We start from the raw sequence: 22,612 nt of genomic DNA, 5'->3' as shown, positions 1-22,612 counted from the left end.
CGTAGAAAAAAAAATTAGAAAAATAAACGCAACCTTCAACGGAAGAACAAAACGTAAATTGATGGACTGGAAATTTTTTTATGGAATGTAATGATCAATATATTACGTAATAATCGACAAAAATGATTGACATAATATAGCGGAACCATGAACAATATTTCATCATCGATTTAATCGTCGTCGTCGTCGTCGTAGTTATGTCCAATGTCAAACGTGCTAAGCATTAGCAGCAGCAGCAGCATACAGACAGACAAATAGACAAACAGATATATTGTTGTGGATGAAGAAAAAAAAACCATTCGAAATTCGTCATCAAAGACATTCGAAACGAGAATCCGAAAAAAACCACCGTGATGATGTTGGTTGTTTTTTTGAAGAATCCACGATTAAATAAAAATCATGTTTAAATAAATATTGATCATCATCATCATCATCATCATCGACGACGACGACCATTATAATCATCATTATCATTAACGTTGCGAACAATCACCGTTATTATCATCTGAAAAAAAAATCAAACCATCACCTGGTAAGTAGTCAAACAACATTTTTTGTCATTTTTTTTATTAATAAGATTGATTGATTGATTAATCAATTTTTTTTCAATTAAAATAAACGAATTTATTATCATTTTCACTTGGTTGACAAATGATGATGATTCGAAATTTGACATGACTGTTTTATATATTTTGTTTGTCATGTGTTTTTAGCTGCATTTACAGTGTAGGTGTGTGTGTGTATAAAGGCTAACAACACAATGTGAAAGTGCAAATAGTAATGTGAAATTTAAAACTCGTAATGAAAAGAAACAAAAAAAAATTTAATAACACACAAAAATACAACTACCGTATAAAATTATCAATGCCATTAATTCGGTGTGTTTCTAATGTGTGTGTTGCGTGTCTCTGAAATTAGTGACAACCTGTTGTTGTTGTTGTTGTTGAATCAGGTTGTTTTATGAATGAATTAGTGATGAAAAAATAAGATTTTCTTTCCCTATAATTATGATGTTTTCGTTTTTATTTTTTTTTTTTTTTTTTTTTTAATTTAATGTGACATTACCAGATTTTTTGTGATTGTGTTGGTCTGTGGTTTGTTTACATTTGTCAATTTTTTTTATTATCATCCTGCAAAACGGACAAGAAGAAAGGAAAAAATCCAATAAATTTGATGGTTTGACCGACTTTTTTCTTTTTTTCTTTGTTTTTGAATTTTTGTATTAAAAAAAATTTTTGCTCATTTTTTTCCCCATAGACAAAGTTCAAATTTTTTTTTCTGTTTCTTGTTTCATTTATTTTGATTCGATTTTAGTAATATGATCCATCATCATCACTTTATACAAATTGATTGATTGATTTATTGATGATGATGATGATATTGTCTATAAATGGACGATATTACCCACATTTATCAATTTGAATGAAAACAGAAAATCATAAAAAAAACCGATACCGATTATTTTATTTAAATCGAATGATTATGATGTTTTTTTTTGTTGTTGTTGAAACTATTGATGATTATGGCTGAATAACACTGATTTTCATTATTTTTATTCATTATTCATCATCAAACATTCAATAACTATTCAACAATAATTTTGTTTTTCATTTCTATTACAGATTTACAAATTTTTCAATTCATCCAAATATCTATCTATCACACTAATAAATCAAGTGGAAAAAAATATAATGTCAAATTATCGAAAATCGATAGATTCGTCCGTCGTTTTTAAAAATCAGAATAATTTTGCTATTGATCAACATAATAAAAATGATGATGATGATAATAAGAATAAGAATATTGATGATGATGATGATGATGATAATGAATTAACATCCTGTGGTATTGGTTCTTGGCGTCCAAAATGGTTGCAAATATTTTCCAATCCAATATTTTTTCTTATCAATCTATCATTGGTTGGTATTATACAAAGTATGAATGGACCGATATTTTTTTCCACAATGAGTACATTGGAAAAACGTTATGCATTCGATTCAAGAATTTCTGGAATCATTTTGATTGCTGATAATATTTCACAATTTATGGTAAGTATGATAATGATGATGATGACGATTCTTTTTTTTTCAATTTCTAATTTCAAATCATCATTTATTTTTTTTTTAAAGTTAAGTCCAATTGTTGGCTATATTGCCGTACGTTTTAATCGTGCACGATTGATTGCATTCAGTGAAATGTTTTTGGCATTCTCATGTTTCTTAACAGCTATGCCATATTTTATCTATGGACCGGCCGAATTATTTGTACATAATGGGAATAATAATAATATGACCATTGCTGCTAATAATAATTGGTCTTTGAATATTTCAAATACAACAACAACAACAACAACAACGTCAACAATACCAATATTGGCTGGTCCTTCAATGTTTCAAAATCGTAAACCATTCGAATTGTGTTCAGATGATAATGCAGAAATGAATGAAATGAAATGTACAAATAATCGTGGTCATACAAAATGGTTGGCTGTGGTGATTTTATTTTTCGGTAGTTTTTTCAGAGGTATTGGTTTTACCTGTTTTTTTGTCATCGGTTTTCCTTATCTGGATGATAATGTTGGCAAGAAAAATTCTCCAATGTATATGAGCATCATACAAGCCATACGATTGATTGGTCCGGCTAGTGGTTATTTATTGTCATCATTTTGTTTGAGATTTTTTGAAAATCCTTTTGGTAAATATTTTGTTTGTTCGTTTTTATTTCTGATGACTTTAGCATTATTTTAAATTAATTTTTTCTTGTTTCATTTAGTCGATCCGGGAATCACACGAAAAGATCCACGTTTTGTCGGTGCATGGTGGCTTGCATTCTGTATCGTTGGTGTTTTATTATTTATTGCAACATTACCATTGTTTTTGTTTCCGGCACAATTAAAAAATGCATCTGTAAAAGCAGATAAAATGAAAAAGAAAATGAAAGCAGCCGGTGGTAGTATACAGGCATTGAAACGTTTTCTTACAAATCCGGTTATCATGCTATATCTAGCCGGTAGTATATTCCGTTATATCGGTATCGGTGGATATATTATGTTGAAAACAAAATATATTGAATCACAATTTCGACAATCATCATCATCGGCCAGTTTTATAACCGGTACAACATCGATCATGCCAATGGCCATCGGTATATTGCTTGGCGGTGCAATTATCTCATTGTTTCGACCGTCCACTCATTTTATATTGATCTATGTGTTCATTGTTGAAGGTTTATCAATTTTCACACTTGGTTCCGGAATGTTTTTGGGCTGTGATCCACTGAAGATTGATGGTCATTATGATTCAATGGGGAGGTATTGTTATGAAATGTTTCGATTATTTATATAGAATGATTTATTGTTTTTTTTTCATAGATTCGCATTGAATGCTCCATGTAATCAGCATTGTTCATGTACAGTTAGTTCATTTTCACCGGTTTGTGGTGCCGATGGACGTACAACATATTTTTCACCTTGTTATGCTGGCTGTAGACAAATGTTTGATTCGAATCAAACACTTACCGATTGTTCATGTGTAAACGATGTAAATAGTCAAGCAACAATCGGTTATTGTCAAAGTGATGTTGATAATTGTACGAATTTATTTACCTATCTAATTGTTGTACTTTGTGGTGCTATCGTATCATCTACTGCTCGTACTGCTAATGCATTGATTTCATTCCGATCAGTCGAACCAATGGATAAAGGATTCACAATGGGTGCTGCATCATCATTCATGGCCATTTTGGGTTTGTCTGAAAACAAACACACACACACACACACATTTAAATCTCATTTTTTACATCTTTATTTACTTGTTTTTTTTTGCCTCAATAGCATTCATCCCATATCCATTAATATTTGGTAGTATTGCCGATGCTGCTTGTTTAGTTTGGGAATCAAGTTGTGGTAAAACAGGAAATTGTTGGCTATATGATCAAGAGAAATTCCGTTATTATTTTCATGGTGCATGCGTATTTTTCATGGCACTTGGCAGCATATTTGATTTTATAATGATATTCTTTGCTGATCGAATCAAAAATTTTTATGATGATGATGAGGATGATAACGACAATGACAATGGTGTTAATGTCAAAAATAATATTGATCAAGAACGACAACCACGACCAACAACAATAATCAATGAAAAAATGGGCAAACAATTATCCATAAATTTTATACATCAAACTGAAATGTGTGATTATAATAATCATCATCATATAGAAAAAAAATGATGATAATAATAATAATATGCATAGCAAGAACAAAAACACCGCCAAAAACAACATCAAGAATATTCTTGTCAAAAGTTAAATGCTGACAAATGATAATAGCACCTCGTTTATATAATATATATTACAAATACACATGCAGAGCAGATGAGATTCTTCATATTTTTTCTATCATTATTATTATTATTTGATCGATCGATTCTTTTTGAACAAGAATCAGAATTCGAATCATGCCAATACATTCAAATTCATCATCATCATCATCATCACCGTTGAACATCGATCCATTCATCTGCAACATACAAGCATACACATTTAGAATGTCTGTCTTTCTTCTTTTTTTTTAACATATGGAATTTTTTTTTTCTATCTTCTCCTTTCTTTTTCTATGCAATGTTTTATTATTTAATATTTTTTATTATATAACAAAGACAAAGAATACCGCCATGTACACCAACCCCAACGACCAACATATTTTCACATTTTCCACACCCATCCATCCATCCATTCCCTTGGTCTATTCATAAATTATAAATCGACAAATTTTTTTTTCTTTTAATAATCAATAAAAAAAATTGGCTCAAATAGTAAACGGTGAATGAATGAATGAATGATGATGAACTTTTACTGATGATTTGGTGGATGGTTTCCCGTTTGATTTTTTATTTCCTCCCATTGAATCGAACGTGAATTTTTCTTGTGTTTTAATAAAATTAATTTAAATTTTGATTATCAAAAATTTGTGGATTGTAAAATGAAAAAAAAAATTCAATTTTTTTCCGTTTCTAAAAATTGAAATTCAATCATCACCATAAAATAATTATTTTAGTGTGTGTGTGTTTGTGTGATACGATGATTGTTTTCATGGTTGAAATATTTTGTTAACCAGATTTTTTCTACCACTATCAAATGATGTAGGATCAAATGTAAAAATCATGTCATTTTTTTTCTTTCTTTGGGTCGAAATCAAAAGAAAAACTTACACACCCGACACACACACACGGAACAAGAACCAACATCTGTCAAAATAGAATTAGAATTCGAATTCGAATGATGATGGAAAAACCCATGATAACATGAAACATAATTTCAGCTTGGTTGAATTTGGCGAAATGATTAAGTGAGAAAAAAATTATTTTCGTTGTTTTCACATTCACATCTACAGAATTGTCGAAGAATTTTTCATTTATTTAAGGGTCAATAATTAAACATTTATTTATCGATTCATATTATTATTGTTTGATATTTTTAAAATTTTTTTTTCATATTAATAAAATCATTATAAATGATGAAAAAAGAAATGTTAAATGATAATAATGATGATGTCGATTTGGTTGTTTTGTATTTGTCATCGTAGATGATGATAATTGTTGATGAATAGAATGGGCACTATTACGGAAGATTAATTGTGGTTGATAATGTTCATCCTGTGAACATGGTCGAAATGTTGATTCATCTAGACGCCATAAATTGGCATTAATCGATTGACAAATAGCATCATGTATTTGTGAAGAATAAATTTGTCGATCTTTCAATAGCCAATAAAGGCAACAATCATCACAACGTAATGGATTTGTTTCACCTATACGTATCGTATTCTTAACATCTGTATTGAGAAAACGTTCAAATATTGTTTGCGGTATTGATGTTAGATTATTTTCCGATAAATCCAAATGTACTGGTCGATTAACCTGTTGAAAGGCATCCAATTCAAATGAAGATAATTTTAATTGATTTTTCCGTAAATCAATTGTCAATGGATGACTTAATGGTTGTGCCAGATCGAATGCATGTGCCGATATTCTTTGTAGGCCATCATTATGTTTTGAATGAATCCTTATTGATCGTAATGTATTGAGCTCATAGAATGCATAACTTGATATTTGTGTTAATGATTTTGAAATGATATGTAATCGTTCCAAACGTATACGTCTTCGATTCATTATGTTCCAATTTTCAACCATATTTTGTTGATCAAATGATGATGATGATGATGGATAATTCATCTGTATATCACGAAATGCATAACTTGGTATCATATCTAATTGATTCAATTCTAAACGCATTTCTCTTGCCATTTGTAATGAACTTAAGGCATCGAATAATTGATTAATATATTTTTGGCCAAGTTTATTTTCGCCTAAAAAAAAAGAATAAACAAGAATATATTAATCACTTTCTTTGATTAATGAATTTTTGTTTTTAATTTTCATTTTCATTTTTTTTTGTAATTCTTAGATTTATTCCATCACCTTTAATCTCTAAATATTGTACATCATTATTGGTACCATTGAATGCATTCGAATGTATACGTATTAATGATTTCATATCAATCATAATGATACGTTGAAAACGAACATATTGAAATAGATTATCATCTAATTCATTCCAATAACTATTTGATAGAATAAGTTCATTAAATAATGGTATTGGTGGCTGATGATCGGATGTTTTATCAATCGATGATGATGATGATGATGACAAATGATAATGAATATTCATCGATTGATACATTGATTGTCCAATGGCACGAAATACATGCATCAAGCTATAGGTCATTGATTCTGTACATATAATATGTTCATTATGATGACATTTACATGGAAATAATAAACGATCTGGTGGACATTTTACAGCCATATCGGCTGATGCAATCATTATGATACGATTAAATGTTGTTGTATGTTCATCATTGGTTGTTGTCGATGATGACGATGATGATGATGATGACGATGATGATGATGATGATGATGATGATGATGAAAATTTCAAACGAAATGTACAAATATGTACCAGATGAAATAATATAACATTGCTTACATCGGCCAAATACAATGCAAGTAATGTGTAAACTAGAAAAAAAAAACAAGAACAAGAACAAAAAAAACAACAAATCAATTTGATTAATGATCTATTATGTAATATATAATGGCGCGCCAAAAAAAAAAAAAATGAAAATTTTCTCCCACAAACAAACAAAAAAACAACATCCAGATTCAAAATCAAATTGAATATTAATGGATTATAACTCTAATTTTTTTCATGAATGATTAGAATTAATTACAAGCGGATTGAATTTTGTTAATTAAATTTTTTTATTACTCTCCATTCGCTTAGTTTTGTACCAGAATCAATCACAGATTCACCATCACAGATCAATCTTGTTGTTGCTGTTTTTGTTAGAACTTTTTTTTTCATCGCAAAGAATTTTTGAACCCTTTTTTTCACATCATCACCACCATCACCATCATTACCACCATCAGTTATTGGCGGTTAAATCAAGTGAATTTTTTTTTGTTTTTGATTCTCTTCTACTTGGAATTAACCACAAGAGAATAAAAATTTTCATCACACACACAAATTGGAATGATCGATGATGATGATTTTAACCAAAACAAGAAAGGGAGAAAGTGAGAGTAGAAAAAAAAATTCGAAGGATTTTCTATTTTCTAACAATTCATTTTATGAATGAAATTTTTTTTTCTTTTTTTTTGATTCGATTCCATTTCTGTTTATTATTATTAAGTGATGGAATTCTGCATGTGTGTGTGTGTGTGTATGTGTGGGTGATGCATTTTAATTTTTTGATTTTTCATCATTTTTTTTGTTTTGTTATTTCAGCGTTTTTCAAACACCACCACCACCACCAACAATAACAACAAAGCCATTGTTCAATTATGACAGTTGTTTATTTTTGTTTTTTCAATTCAGTTTTGTTATAATTATAAGTTGTATGTTGTTGCTGGTTGCTGCAATCGACAGCTTCAGGCATCATTTCATGCTCGAATTTTTTTTTCTCTTGTTCATCTGGATTTTATATTTTTCGGTCTTGCATTTATCGTTAATTTTGATTCAGTGTGTATTTAATGAAGAAAAAAAACCAAACGGAATTCAGAATGAAGAATAGAACAAAACAACTAGAATGTGTGAAACAATTTGCTTGGTTGAAAGGAAGAAAAATCACCAAAAATTTTTTTTGTTTTGTTTCCATCACAATAAATTCAAAAGATGTTATCATCATATGCGATTATCATCATCAGAAAATGTTCATTTTGGCCATTTATTTTATTCGGAATTAGAGATTTTTGAGATTCTAGAATGAATTCTGTTCGATTCTGTTCGAATCCTCTATTTACACTCTAAATCAAACTACTGTGTGCGTGTGTATGTGTGTGCATTTAGCCATCCATCTAGTAATAATTCTTAGTAATTCTTTTTCCTATTTTGATTTATATTGGATGTTTTTCATTTATTTTGGGTGATGAATGTAATGAACCACAAACAAACAAAAAAACACGTTTTCACAAACAAAATTGTGTGCATACGTGTGTGCGTCAGAAATTCCAAATTCTTTTTCTGATGAAAAGGAATTTGGCTTCCTATTTTTTTGTTTTGTTTTCGTTATTATTACTCAGCAACCATATAAGTTTGATGATTGTGGAAAAATCATAATCAAATCTATCGTGTGAATATTCTCGATAAAAAAGATAAGTTTTTTTGTTGTGGAAAAATCGTAACTTGATGAAAACATTGATGATGATGATGACGCACGGCACTTGATCGAATTCTTGTTCAAAGACAAAAATTCTTTCTCATGCTCACTGTTGTTTGTGTCAAAATAGTTTATTTATGAATTGAAAAATTGACTGATTTAAATAGAAAGAATAAATATTGATTTTAAAATTTTTTTTCATTCATTCATCTTTTTTTCCCCCGAAAAAAAAGAATCTGGTACCGACCAGAAATACCGAAGACCTAAAAACGAAAATTGAAATTTAAGACGAACGGACGGAAAAAAAACGACAACCAATTTCAAACATCAGGATTTGGTTATCGAAATGAGAAAAAAAACCATTTCGAAAAACACAAGTTTTCATTTGGTAAATCGGTCCATTTTTTTTCATTTTCTTTAATGGAAAATTTATTTGGCATCATCATGAAATTTGAAAATGGTTTTGACGAATGGTAAACTTGACGTTCAAAACAAACAACGAATTGATGAAAAAAAATGGTCCAAAAGTGAGTGAGAGAGAGAATGGGGCAAAAAAAATCAATCCAAATAGATGGACATTGAAATTGATATTGCAGTCGAATGATAGAATGATTCGAACATTATTACTTTTTTTTTGCTCATTCAACACTCAATCAAAAAAAAAAAAAAAAAAAAATCAAAATGAAATTGTCCATTGGGATTGTCCACTTTCAATTTCATCTGATCTGATTCAGAATTGAAATGAAGGGAAATGTTTCAATAAAAAAAAATGTGAAATTTTTCATCTCCAGAATAACCGACAATTTATGGACAAGACAACAATGTTAATTAGTGAAACAAACAACCAAAATAGAAAAAATTTGCCACCAAACTAACCTCCACTTTTTCACTTAGATATACATCTACTGATGATAATGACTATTTGTTTACATAAACATAAATTGATAGATTTTGCCAAGCTTGGCAAATCCAAGATTAAATTCCATCATCATCATCATCATCATTGGTTGGAACCATAAGAGAAAATTCTGCTAAATCAAATGGTAAGACCAAAAAAAAAAAAAAAAAACAAAATAAAAACAATGAACATTGTGGGATTCATCATCATCATCATCATCATCACCAACCAGAAAAAAACGATTCAAAATTCGATTCTGTTTCCCTACCATCTCTCTTTTTTTTGCCAACTATTTATCTTTCTATATTTGTATCTGAATGTAGAAACTAATGTTGCACATTTGTTTGTTTGTTTGTTTGTTTTGTGTTTGTTTTTTTTTATTATAATTCTATAATGTATTTGTCAGGGGGAGGGAGGGGGAAGGAAAATGTCTGCATTTCATTAGGTTCATTATCATTACGTTTCATTCATTCATTCATTCATTCCAACAGAAACACATGAAAATCAGAAAATAAAACGATGATTATGTGGATGATGCGCCTAATGAATTCTCATCCGTAGGCTTTTTTTCAGATTTTCTCTTTCACTCCCTGTGTGTGTATAAATGATGATCGTAATGTGTTTGAGATTAACTTTTTTCGTTTGTTTGTTTGTCTGTTTGGACCAACGCCAACAAACACACACACACAAACACATTATTAATTAGGGTTTCGGAGGGTCACCACCACCTAAGCCAATGTTTTTAGGCACGAATTTTTTTTTGTTTTGTTTTGTTTTGTTTTTCATCGTTCAACAGAAATCTTGTTTTTTTTATTAAATTTAGGTTTAGTCACTTATGGTAATGATGATGATGATGATGATGGTAATTTTCAAGCTGCTGTCAACGAATCATTTTAATTTTTCTATAATATAATTCACCCTCATTTTGTTATTGTTTTGGTTGAAAAATTGTCTATTTGTTTTTTTATCGAGATAAATATAATTGGTCAGTATTTTGAGGGAATTAATCAATTTTTATAAGCTTTTATCAGTAATTGGTCAGTAAATAAATGAAAATATCAGTAAATCAATTGAATATGGTCACTTTAGCAATCAGCAAAAAAACACTGATAGCCTGCGAGTTACTCGTAATTTTATTACGTACAAACGAACTTTTTACGATAACGATGGACTTATCTATGGCTTTGAATAACAAAGAAAACACGATCACCACTTTCCTTCAAGGACGGTGTGATAAGGTGATATCATAAACTTCAAAGTGGTAGATAGTTGCTTATCAACGAATATCATGGTCAACCGATTTGCAGGTTGACTATCCAAAAATCATATAAAAAGGCCATGCCAAACTAGCATTCGATACCTTATTTGCTGGCTAATTGTTATTATTATATCATCAAAACTTCTTATTTCATCTTTAAATTTACTTCAAGAATTAAATCCATTTTTCAACATTCGAAACTACAATGAAACGTTTCAAGCAATCCAAGTCTAAATACTCAATAGTTCCACAATATGAATCTGATGGTGATGATTATGAAACAAATGCTGATCAAACAATTGGCAAAGTGTCGAAAAAAAGGCGTAAACAACGTAAAAAAATGTGGATATTCGATCGAAAATTCACTTCAAAAATAGAAGCTATGGAATTTATCAAGTCGCAAAAAATTTGGGGTTACCATTATACGAACGATACCAAAGATGGAATGAAAAAATATTACCGCTGTAAAAATGTACCACGAAGACATAATCAATGTGATGCCAGTATTTATTTACATTTTATGACCAGATCATTTGATATTCATTTATATAAAACAGAATCAATTCACAATTGTGAATCTATAAACGCTGAATATGATTCCCAAAAAGCTGGTTCAACTACCAATGGAAGCAAATAAATCATCATTAAATCTATAATTGTATTACATTAATAAAACTGACTTATTTTGAATTTTTTATCAATTATTATTACCATAATACTGACCGGAAATTGAATGAATGAAAAATGTTTTTGTGTGTGTAATTTATTTTTAGAAACATTTCATATTCCGTATTTCAACGTAATTGACCATTTTTTTTATTATTTCAAGAAATTACATCATCAACATTCGGAATTTACTTCTGAAAATAAAGAGTTTACGATCAAAGAGAAAAAAAAAATCTTTTGTTGATAAACAGAATAGAGAAGAAATCATGAAGAATCATTTAACACAGCTGTTGGGCAGAAAAATGGGAAAAAAAAGTTTCAAGTTCGCTTTGCATTTCCTACCATCAACGCCAACAACAAACTCTTTTCTTTTTTTGCAAACAAAACTTTTACGAAAAAAAAGTATCATATACAACAAACATTGAATGAATGAATAAACTGACTGACTGACTGGCTGACTATCTGACTGATTGACATCGGCAAACATTGTGGCCGGGCAAAAAAATTTAGTTCAAGTTGCCCGGTTTTTTTTCATATACAACACAAAAACAACATATTGTGTGTCTATGGAGTGATGAACAACCGGCGACATTGAATTAAATCAGAGAAAAAAAATTATGGTTTACATTCAGGAAATGCAATTTCAATATTTTCACATCATCATTGCCGTTACTATTTCTTTTTCGTAACATTTCGACATTCATGCGAAAGAAAAAAAAATGACCAATGTAATGGGCAAAAAAAAAGAAAAAAAAGAAGAAAAAAATTCGCTTAAATAAATCGAAAATCAACAACAACTACAACGACGACAACATCATTATTGAATAAGAATAAATCACCAACAAATAAATAACCATAAATTGCAGAATATTCTATGTATGTGTGTGTATGTTGTGTACAAGAATTGAATTTGTTTCAAATTCAAATTTTTTTTTTCTTTTGCCCTATTGCTTAAAATTCAATTTTTTTTCTATTTGTTTGTTTGTCATATGCACAGTACACGATAAAAAAAAATGGAATAATCAAAACCAGAATCTTGATAATGGAATAATAATAATAAAAACATTCATCCATGAAAAAAAAAATACAATGATGGTGGTAATACGACACAATTATTTGAAATCAAAAAAAACGAAGAAAACGGAAAACATTTTTCAATTTTTTTTTTGTTCAGATAATCTGCATATCATCATCATCATCATCATCGTTATTTTTTTTATTATACATTTCTCATTATAAATTAAAAACTAACTGACTGACTGAAAAAATTTGCTAAACAAAATTTTTTGTTCAATTTTTAGTTTGTAAATCATTATTTGGGTTTGAATTTCAACGAAATAAAAAACATAAAATGCCTATAATAATGATGATGATTATGATGCTGACAAACATGGGCCATTATTATCATCATCATCGAAACAGCATAAAAAAAACAACAACTAAAACTACATTCATAAACAACTGAACAAGTGAAAAAAAAATTGAGAAAATTTTACATCTTTTTTTGTTGTCATTGTCATTGCTGTTGTTGTTGTGGCCATGAAAAATGACTACATCAATCATATTATGCATGCGATAAACAACAACAGAAATGAACAAAATTAAAAAAAAGAGATGGAAATTCAATAAAAAATAAAAAAAAAAAACATAAAAAGCAAACAAACAAATATAAATGAAATTTATCGATTTTTGTTTTTATTCTCACTGGCTTTATTGATTTATCTATCTATAACTAGAGTTCAATATATAAATTGAAGCATTTTTTTATCGAAAAAAAACATGGTCAAGAATTGAAAAGAAAAAAAAACTTTTTTTTTCGGCAAAAATTATCGATGACCACCGATAATATTGGCCAAACAAAAGGAGATTAATTTTTTTTTGTTATAATTATAATGATGATGATGAAGAATAAAACAAAAACAGAAACAAAACTTGACTTACTTAAATTTGTCTTCATAATCGACACATTCAATTGATGATTCTATGATGATGATGATGATGAGTGAATGAATAAAGAAAATTCTGTTGTAGCCAACAAGAAAAAAAAGAGGAAAAAAAACACCAAATTCTTGGCAATTATAATTCCGACCAATGGCCAAAACACAATAATAATGATGAATACTTTTTGTTTCTCGAGTGCAACAAAAAAAAAAGTTTGAACAATTCGACTATAGAAATGTGATATGTGTGTGTGTGTCAATCAATTAATGTTGATGAAAATTTTGTTTTTTTCTGGAGCCTGAAGACCCTGAAGACAATTGTGACATTAAGATTTGAAACAAAAAAGGCACACACACACACACACCCACGCACACAAAACAGAATTCAAATTTTTATATTGATTTTCATTTGCAACAAAAAAAAAAAAAATGAAATAGAATTCTGTTAGAATCATGACAGAATCAATAAACGACTATGTGGTTATTTAATTCAAAAAATTTTTTTTTTCTGTTGTTGTTGGAGATCAACTGATTCGATCATGATGATAATGATGACTGGTGTGTGAGTGTGAACGTAATCAAGACTTGCTGCTGGTAGGAATTTTTATATTGAAGAAAAAAAAAGTCTCACACACACACACGCAAACACATGCTCCTTTGAAAAAAAAATGAAATGAAATGAAAAGAAAAGAATCAGAATCAGAATGCCAACGAAAAAAAATGTACAAGTATCGAGTATGCGCGTATTTTCATATATCACTAACACACACACACAAACACTGAAATCAATATAGCAAAATGTAAGAAAAATAATAATAACCGAATTAACCGAGAAAAAAAATGAAAAAGCTAAAAATCATATCGATATAGGGAACCTTTTGTGAAAAAAATAAAAATGATTTTTTCACGTAATTCAAGAAGTGATGATGATGATGATGATGATGATGATGATATTTGTAGGAAATTGTTTTTTTATGTTAATTCTTTCAGTTGTCGTTGTTGTTGTTCGAACACCTCTACCCAAAAAAAAAACGTAAGGTTTTTATGGTCGATTTTAATATTGCCAATTTTATAATCATTTTTGGTAGAATAACAAAAAAAATCTTCTCAAACAGCCAAATGGATGATGATGATTGTTGGATTGACAGTTGAATTTGGTTTCACCAGCTAATTAGAGTGTTTAGATTTTTTTATTTTGCACAAAGAATATTAATCATAAACATGAAACTTTATTTCAATCAAACAGAATTCTGAATGAATAAGCCATATGGAACCAATGAATGAATATTTAATTCTCAATACGAACACAAACAGGGAGAAAGAGAAAGACGAAAAAAATGCCAAAATTTCAAATTCAAGTTTGTTTTTTTTTTTTGCTCGGAAAATAAAATTCCATTGAAATTTCACTGTCTTGCGTTTCTTTTTTTTATTGCTCTTCTTCGTTACACATACATTTATTTCTTAATTCTAGATTCTACATTCTAAATTCTTAATTCGATTCGATTTGTGCAAACGAAAAAATAGAAATAGAAATTCAATTAGAATTTTAAATTAAAAAAAACAAAATTAACCATCGTTATCATCATTTATTGGTTCAATGAGAAAAGTTATCGCTAAATGATTATTATCATCATCATCATCATTGATTATGATAATAATCTTTTTTTTCTGGTAATAAAAAAAAATTACGGCCAATAATCAACAATAATTGAAGAAAAAAAAATAAATGATAAAATACACACCCACACCCACCAACTAAATTATCTACACAAAACTTGTACTATGGAATCTTTTGCAATCCACTTCCCAAACACAGAAAAAAAAACGATAATAACCCTGTGATAATAATAATAATAAGAAATGGATGCCAATAAAAAACACACACACACACAGACAAACATACATAAAGATGTCCAATGGTAAAAACATTACCACATTTGACACAGACACACAGAATCCATATAAGAATATCGAATGTTTGTTTGTTTGTTTGAATAAAGATAAAAATGAAAACTGTTTTATTTTCTCGTTGGGAAAAAAAATCGTAATGGATCACCACCATCAACAAAATGATGATGATGATCCAAAATTTATTGATCTTTATACAACATCGATATCATATTTGACTTGATTTTTTTCATTCAATTTTCAATTTATTGATGATTATAAATTTTTTTTTAAATTCGTTTATGACCACCAACAAAATATATCAGACAGCAGCAGCAGCAGCAGTAGAAAACAACAAAACGAAAAAAAAAATTCCACGATAAGTTCATGAATGTAATTGATGAACAAAAAAAAAAAAACTTCATCAAATCAACTTTATTCTGTCTTTCAGTTGGTCATTTTTTTTTCTTAGTTTGTCTGTCTGTGTGTGTGTTGAGTGACAAAAACACAATGAACAGTGAACAGTGGACAAAACAAAACAGAAAAAAAATATAAAAAAGAAATGAAATTGGTTTGTGTTACGTTTCACATACCAAATGTATGTGTGTGTGTGTGTTTGTGTTTGTATATGTTTCCTGGAATTGTCAAACAAACAATTTTGGATAATCGAATTGGACCCGGTTGGATAAGAAAAAGAAGAATAGTTTTCTACAATTTTTTTATTATTATTCCCGTCTACTCAATCAACCACACACACACACACACACACACACACACTATTCATTCGTTCGTTTTTTTTTATAAATTCCAAATACGAAAAAAAAAAAATATTTCATCCGGTCACCCGGACAACAACAGCAACAATAATGTATATGTGTGACATGAAGAAGACGTGATGATTCCAATGATTCACAAAATGAAAACGAATGAATGAATAAAAGAATGAAAGGAAAAAAAAATTTTCACTGCACTGAATTTGGTCATCCCTAAACAGTAACAATCAAACAATGACAATAGAATGGTGAACGAAAAAGTGAAAGAATTGAATTTCAAAAAAAAAACTAATGGAAAAAAAAATTTTTTTGAAAGACGACGAATTTCTAGATTTTCATTTTCTTAGACATATAGAAATAGAAAGCATTAGATAAATCAACAAACAATCAAAACACACACACACACACCTGACATACCTAAATTGTTAATCACAGAAAAGTTTTATGAATTTTTTCCAGGAAAAAAAATGATGATGATGATGATGATGAGTTGAATCGGATACATTTTTGATCGTGATAATAATGATAATGATGATGGTTATCATAATATTTTGAGGGCCATTTCCAGTTACTTTTGCTTTTTTTTTCTTCATAAATTATTCTTACCATGAGAATAATGATGATGATGATGATATCGTTGCATATATTTAATTTAATGTGCAATTCTTTGATGACTACGATGATGATCATGATGAATTATTAAAAATGTGTGTTTTAATTTTGTTCATTCATTCACATAAATGATGTAAAAAATGGTCAAACAATCAATTCTTTCACTTACTTAGAAGCCAAAATATTCCATTAATACAAAATTCCATCATCCAACTAATGGATTAATTTGATTTGTTTTCAAATATAAAATTCTATTTTTTTTTCTTTTCCATTGAAACATGACGATGCTCTCTGGTGTCCATGTACATAACATTTAATGATATAGATGATGAAGGTCATTATATAACTTCTTTTTACTGGAAGACCACAAGAAACAAGAAGAGATTCTTTAGCCATTGGTAGATGGAATAATATGTTGACATTATGGTTGTTGTTGTTGTTTGGAATAATAACAAGAAAAAAATGGAATTTGATCCTAAAAAAGAAAAGAAAATCAGAATATGTACACATTGTAATAGTTGCAAACCAAATACCTACCATCAATATAACATTACAGATCTGTTAATGATCTTGTTGTTGTTGTTGTTGTTGTGCATTTGTGTTGTTTGCCATATGCATACATTTTTTTTTGTCATTCATCTTCACTGATTACATGAACACAATATTTACCATCTTTCTCCATCATCTCCTCCTACTTCTTGTTGTTTAGATTATATATATGAAAATTATATGGCTCGAAATCTTTGAAATGGAAATTTATCCATTCACAATATACACAAAAACAAGCAAACATAAATAATAAACAGGAAGAAATTTTGAAGAAACCAAAAAAAAAAAAATCTGGATTCTGGATCCTTTTTTAAAACAAAAAAACAAAAAAAAATCTTTCACATTTTGAATGTATACCCACAGAATCGAATCGAAAGTAAAAAAAAAAAAATTCGAACATTTGTTTTTTTTTGCATATCATTCATAAATGACATACAATTTTTTTTTTATCATTTACCACAATTAACACAATATGAAATTGGATGCTATGGATACGATGATGATGATCTTACCACGATAACGATAATCAAATTATCATCGACAATTTTTTTTTATTCCACACTAAGTTTGTGGTGGTTGTTTGTACAAAAAAAAAAATAAATCTTGGTCAAAAAAAAATTGACAACAATCATCTAAAGATGATAATGATGATGATCAACCAGAAAGACAGACAGACAGACAGAAAAAAAATCTTGATCTTTAATATCATCATCACCATAATCAACAACAACAACAACAACAACAACAACCACAAAAAAAATAAAAAATAAAATCCCGAATGCAGTGAAAATCATTATTATTGATGGTGGTGGTGGTGGTGTCGGTGTTTGCTATATTTTTGCCATGACAATCATTGGCCATTCCATTAAACATTATCGAGACCTCAGTGATCATCATCATCATCATCATCATCAATATTATTACCGTTGTCAATGATGATTATTATGATGATGATGATAATGGAAATAATAAGTGAAAAAAAAGTCAATCCAATCTAATAATTTTCTTCTAGAAAAAATAATTATTGTCATCATCATCATCATCATCGGTAACAAACAAAGAAAAAGAAAGAAAAAAGAAAAAATTATCATCATTGTCGTTGTCATTCAAAAAAAAAGAACAAGAACAGCAACAACAACAACAACAACGACAACAAACTGGCTCAAAATTATCTGTTTGGATTTTTATTTTCTTCGTACATCATTTATAAATCATCATCATCATCATCATCATCATCAACATTTTATATACTTTGACTTTGGAATTCGGCATTGTTTTTTGTTTTTTATTCCATTTCTATTGTTCTTCATTTGACGATAAAAATTCCTTCGGGTTATCACAGTGTTTGTCACACACGAAAGATTCGAAAGAAAGAAAAAAAGAATTTCGAACATCTTTTTCCATTTATCTGTCGACCTTTTTTTTTTTTGTTCAACTTTTCAGGCCTTACGGCCTATTTCTGGATTCTCCATATAAAAAATTCATCATCATCATCATCATTTTTATTCTTTGATAAAAATTCAGCAAAAAAAAACCGACCAAGAAATCGATTCACTAAATTCCAAAAACTACGACTATTGAATCTGTTTGTGAATCATCAAGAAGTATAAATCAATCAAAACGAAACAAAAACAAAAAACATCATCATGTGCATTGAATCTATTGAATCGAAAGAAAAACGTAAACGTAATGAAAAAATTGAAAAAATTCTTAAAGAAACAAAATCCATTGTAAGAAAACAGGTAAAATTATTATTACTTGGTACCGGTGAATCGGGTAAAAGTACATTTATTAAACAGATGCGTATCATACATGATAATGGATTCACATCGACAGAATTGAAACAGAATCGTGTATATGTATTTCATAATACCATACAATGTATGCAACTTTTATTGCAAGCAATGAAATTTTTATCAATACCATTTGCCAATGATGATAATTGGCAACGTGCCAGCCGAATATTATCAATCGATTGTTCATATGCACAAGCACCGGAAATATTTGCCAATCAATCATCATTATCGTATGAATTTGTTGATTGTATTAAACATTTATGGCAAGATCATGGTGTACGACAATGTTATGATCATCGTACACAATTTCAGCTTTCAGATTCAGCTGAATATTTTTTCCTGAATGTTGAACGTTTTGGTCAAAAAAATTATATACCAACAAATGATGATATTGTACGTATTCGTTTGCCAACAACCGGCATTATTGAACATTTATTCTATATAAAATCAGCACGTATCTATTTACGTATTATTGATGTTGGTGGCCAAGACAATGAACGTATGAAATGGATAAATTGTTTTGAAGGTGTTACATCGATCATATTTTTAACAGCATTGAATGAATATGATATGTATAAATATAAAAGTACATTGAATTATAATGATTCTGAACATGATCAAATGGCACAATTACTTGATGATGGCCGTATTGGTAAAAACCGAAAACCGAAAATAGAAACGAATCGTGTAAATCGTATGCAAGAATCATTGTGTTTATTTCGTATTATAACCAGTTTAGAATTATTATATAAAACATCATTTATATTATTTTTAAATAAAAAAGATTTATTGGAAGAAAAAATTAAACAATCACCATTACGAAGACGAATATTTGATGATTTTGTTGATGATAATGAAAATATTAATACTAGTAATAGTAATAATAACAGTGTTAATGATGCAGCTGAAGCTGGACAATTTATAAAAGAATTATTTATACGTAATGCTCTTTGTAATTATAATCAACAACAACAACAACAACAACAACAGAATAATCATCATCAAGATAATAATCATGGTGAATGTCGTAAAATATCCAATCATGAAAATCATCATCATCATACATCATTGAAAGAATCAACATCGATAAATAGTAGCAATAGTAATGATAAAATGTGGCGAAAAAATAAGACAATATATTCACATTTTACATGTGCAACGGATACAGAAAATATTAAATTTGTATTCGATTCTGTTAAATGGACAGTGTTGAATAAGAATATGGAAGATTTTGGTCTTCATTGATTTTGATGGACACACACACATACACACAGAAACACACAGACAGACTTACTTTTTTTGGTATGGAATTTTTTTTGATTTTTGTGTTTGCAAAATTTTTTTTCTGAAAATAAATAAAAAAAAATTTTTATTTTTAAAATTCATGTCTAAAAATTTCTAAAAAAATACCTGTCATCATCATCAAGTACACCATGCACGTGTTGATTTTCATTGATCGAGGTTGTCGTTTTTTTTTTGTTTCACCGGTAGTTTCTATTTTTTTTTTTTTTTGCTCATCATTATCATTATGGAACTTTGTTTGTTTGGTTGAATGGTCGGTCGGTTTGTTTGTTTGTGTTGAGCACACACAGGCAAGCAGGTGAGTGTCCAAAACGACGCTATATAATCCAGGATATGGTTTTTTTTTGAGCCAATTGGTGGTCATTCGTTCTTTGTTTGTCAGTTGAATCGATCGACTATAGTCAGAAAAAAAAACAAAACAAAGTCGTCATTGTGATGATTTTTTTTTTCGTGTTTGTGAGCGAAAAACAAATGCAGATTTGTCGTTTTTTTTTGTTGTGGTGGTGGTGGTGGTGCCCCTCATGTTCATCATTGATTCATTTGGAGTTTATTGCCATGAAACATGAATCGATCGATTTGAAATAGTGGTGTCATATTGGTCATATCTACAACTAAATTAAAACAAACGAAAAAAAAATCAGTTAATCATCCTAATCATAATAACAACGACGACGATCAAAATAAAAAAATTAATCGAATGATGAATTTTGATGATTGTTGTTCCATATGGAACAATTGATCGATGAAATCATCAACGTTACTATCATCAAACAAACAAAATAAAACAGAAAAAGAATTCTTTTAATTCTTTTAATCAATAGTGTTTTGTTGTCATCGAATTTGGATCGATAATAGAATTCACAAAATCATCATCATCATCATCATCATTCTCACCACTACTACCACCAACACTAACACCACCACCGTCAACAGTGTTATTGACAACTAAATCTAGAATCAGAATCGAATACAATGTATAAATTGCCACCACAATCAAACAATTCGTCATCATCATCATCATCACATTATAAACGTTTGGATCAATTATTATTATTGGATCGTACAAATGTACCATCATGTATTCGTTATAATAATAACAATCAAAACGACCATCGTGATCAACGACAACAGCAACAACAACAACAACAACAATCAAAACTGTCAAATGAACAGGAAAAACTTTTCAATCGTTTAAAAATCGATGATAACGATCGATTATTATCATCATCATCTAACATTCAAAATGAATGTCGATTGATACAAATATTGAACGATAATAATAATAATGAACAACAACAAAATTGGAATAAAAATCGAAATAATGATTCATCATCATCATCATCATTATTATCAAAAGATTCATTCTATGAAAATCTATTCTGGCGTAATGTATGTAAAGAAACAAACGCACAACAGCAACATAGCGATTTATCGTTGATAAATTCTTCAGATTTAATGACATCATCTTCTTTATGTTTGAATTCGAAACAAAAATTCAGATTGAATCAAGAAACAAAACCAAATCAACAACAACAACAACAACAAACAATAGCCACTGTCAACAATAATAATACAAGATGTTCAACGGTTACAAAGAAACGCGTTGATAATGATTATAATAATGATGAACATTTGACATTTTGCGATAATAGAAATAATAAAATAAATGACAAAAACAAAGATAAAACGATCAAACGAAAGAATTTTTCTGTAAATCAACCACATCACCATCAACAACAACAACCGTTTCAGCGTTCTTGTTATTGTATTAAATCACAGCCAGTCAACAAATTGATTACGAATAACAATCGTACAACGATATCAAACAATCATAATCATCATCATTATCAGAAAAAGAATTTGAATAAACAGCAGAAACAACAACAACAACAAATGATGATAATGGAAAAATCTGAAAAAAATCAATCAACAATAACAACGATGAATAAAATGATGATGATCAAAATAAATCCACCAATTTTGAATAGTAATAAAAATCCGGATATAAACAATAAATTATCAATGGCTAACAATCTGAAAACAAAAACAACAATGGCAACACAATCAAATTTGAATAATAATAATAATAATGATCATCATCATATAAATCCATTCAGGTAAAAGGACATTATACTTTACTGAATTATTACGAATTTATGTGTGTGTGTGTGTAACCCATTTGGAAGATTTATAGATAGCTCCTTGTTGTAAA

General features: G+C 28.9%; 3 protein-coding genes and 1 pseudogene across 7 annotated transcripts in view; 3 read left to right on the top strand and 1 right to left on the bottom strand.

The window, feature by feature from the left end:
• Positions 1-22,612, top strand: part of LOC124497731 (uncharacterized) — a 44,243-nt gene that overhangs the window by 16,992 nt on the left and 4,639 nt on the right. Inside the window, exon 2 of the mRNA XM_075733859.1 lies at positions 21,524-22,517. Coding sequence (XP_075589974.1) covers positions 21,524-22,517 — 994 coding nt within the window. The remainder of the gene's footprint in view (positions 1-21,523; positions 22,518-22,612) is intronic.
• On the top strand, positions 305-4,819 carry LOC124497813 (solute carrier organic anion transporter family member 74D). Of its 4 annotated transcripts, XM_075733860.1 has the most exons (7): positions 828-952; positions 1,069-1,176; positions 1,623-2,048; positions 2,130-2,694; positions 2,773-3,310; positions 3,371-3,744; positions 3,833-4,819. In XM_075733860.1, the coding sequence occupies exons 1-7, from the start codon at positions 890-892 to the stop codon at positions 4,228-4,230; spliced, it is 2,472 nt and encodes an 823-aa protein (XP_075589975.1). In that variant the 5' UTR covers positions 828-889; the 3' UTR covers positions 4,231-4,819. The 4 variants fall into 4 exon arrangements, with proteins under 4 accessions (XP_075589978.1, XP_075589975.1, XP_075589976.1 ...); XM_075733863.1 differs by lacking the exons at positions 828-952; positions 1,069-1,176 and adding an exon at positions 305-532; XM_075733861.1 differs by lacking the exon at positions 1,069-1,176 and having other exon boundaries at positions 860-952.
• LOC124497818 (uncharacterized) lies at positions 5,406-16,701 on the bottom strand. Of its 2 annotated transcripts, none has more exons than XM_075733867.1 (3): positions 16,559-16,701; positions 6,480-7,079; positions 5,406-6,367 (listed from the first exon to the last, which is right to left on the bottom strand). In XM_075733867.1, the coding sequence occupies exons 2-3, from the start codon at positions 6,883-6,885 to the stop codon at positions 5,490-5,492; spliced, it is 1,284 nt and encodes a 427-aa protein (XP_075589982.1). In that variant the 5' UTR covers positions 6,886-7,079; positions 16,559-16,701; the 3' UTR covers positions 5,406-5,489. The 2 variants fall into 2 exon arrangements, with proteins under 2 accessions (XP_075589982.1, XP_046917451.2); XM_047061495.2 differs by lacking the exon at positions 16,559-16,701 and adding an exon at positions 13,483-14,136.
• LOC124497837 (guanine nucleotide-binding protein subunit alpha-14 pseudogene) lies at positions 18,101-20,479 on the top strand (annotated as a pseudogene).

The sequence above is a fragment of the Dermatophagoides farinae genome, chromosome 9, assembly GCF_024713945.1.
Source record: "Dermatophagoides farinae isolate YC_2012a chromosome 9, ASM2471394v1, whole genome shotgun sequence".
NCBI lineage: Eukaryota > Metazoa > Arthropoda > Arachnida > Sarcoptiformes > Pyroglyphidae > Dermatophagoides > Dermatophagoides farinae.
The sequence above is the reverse complement of the archived record's forward strand: the minus strand, read 5'-3'. Positions and strand labels throughout refer to the sequence as shown.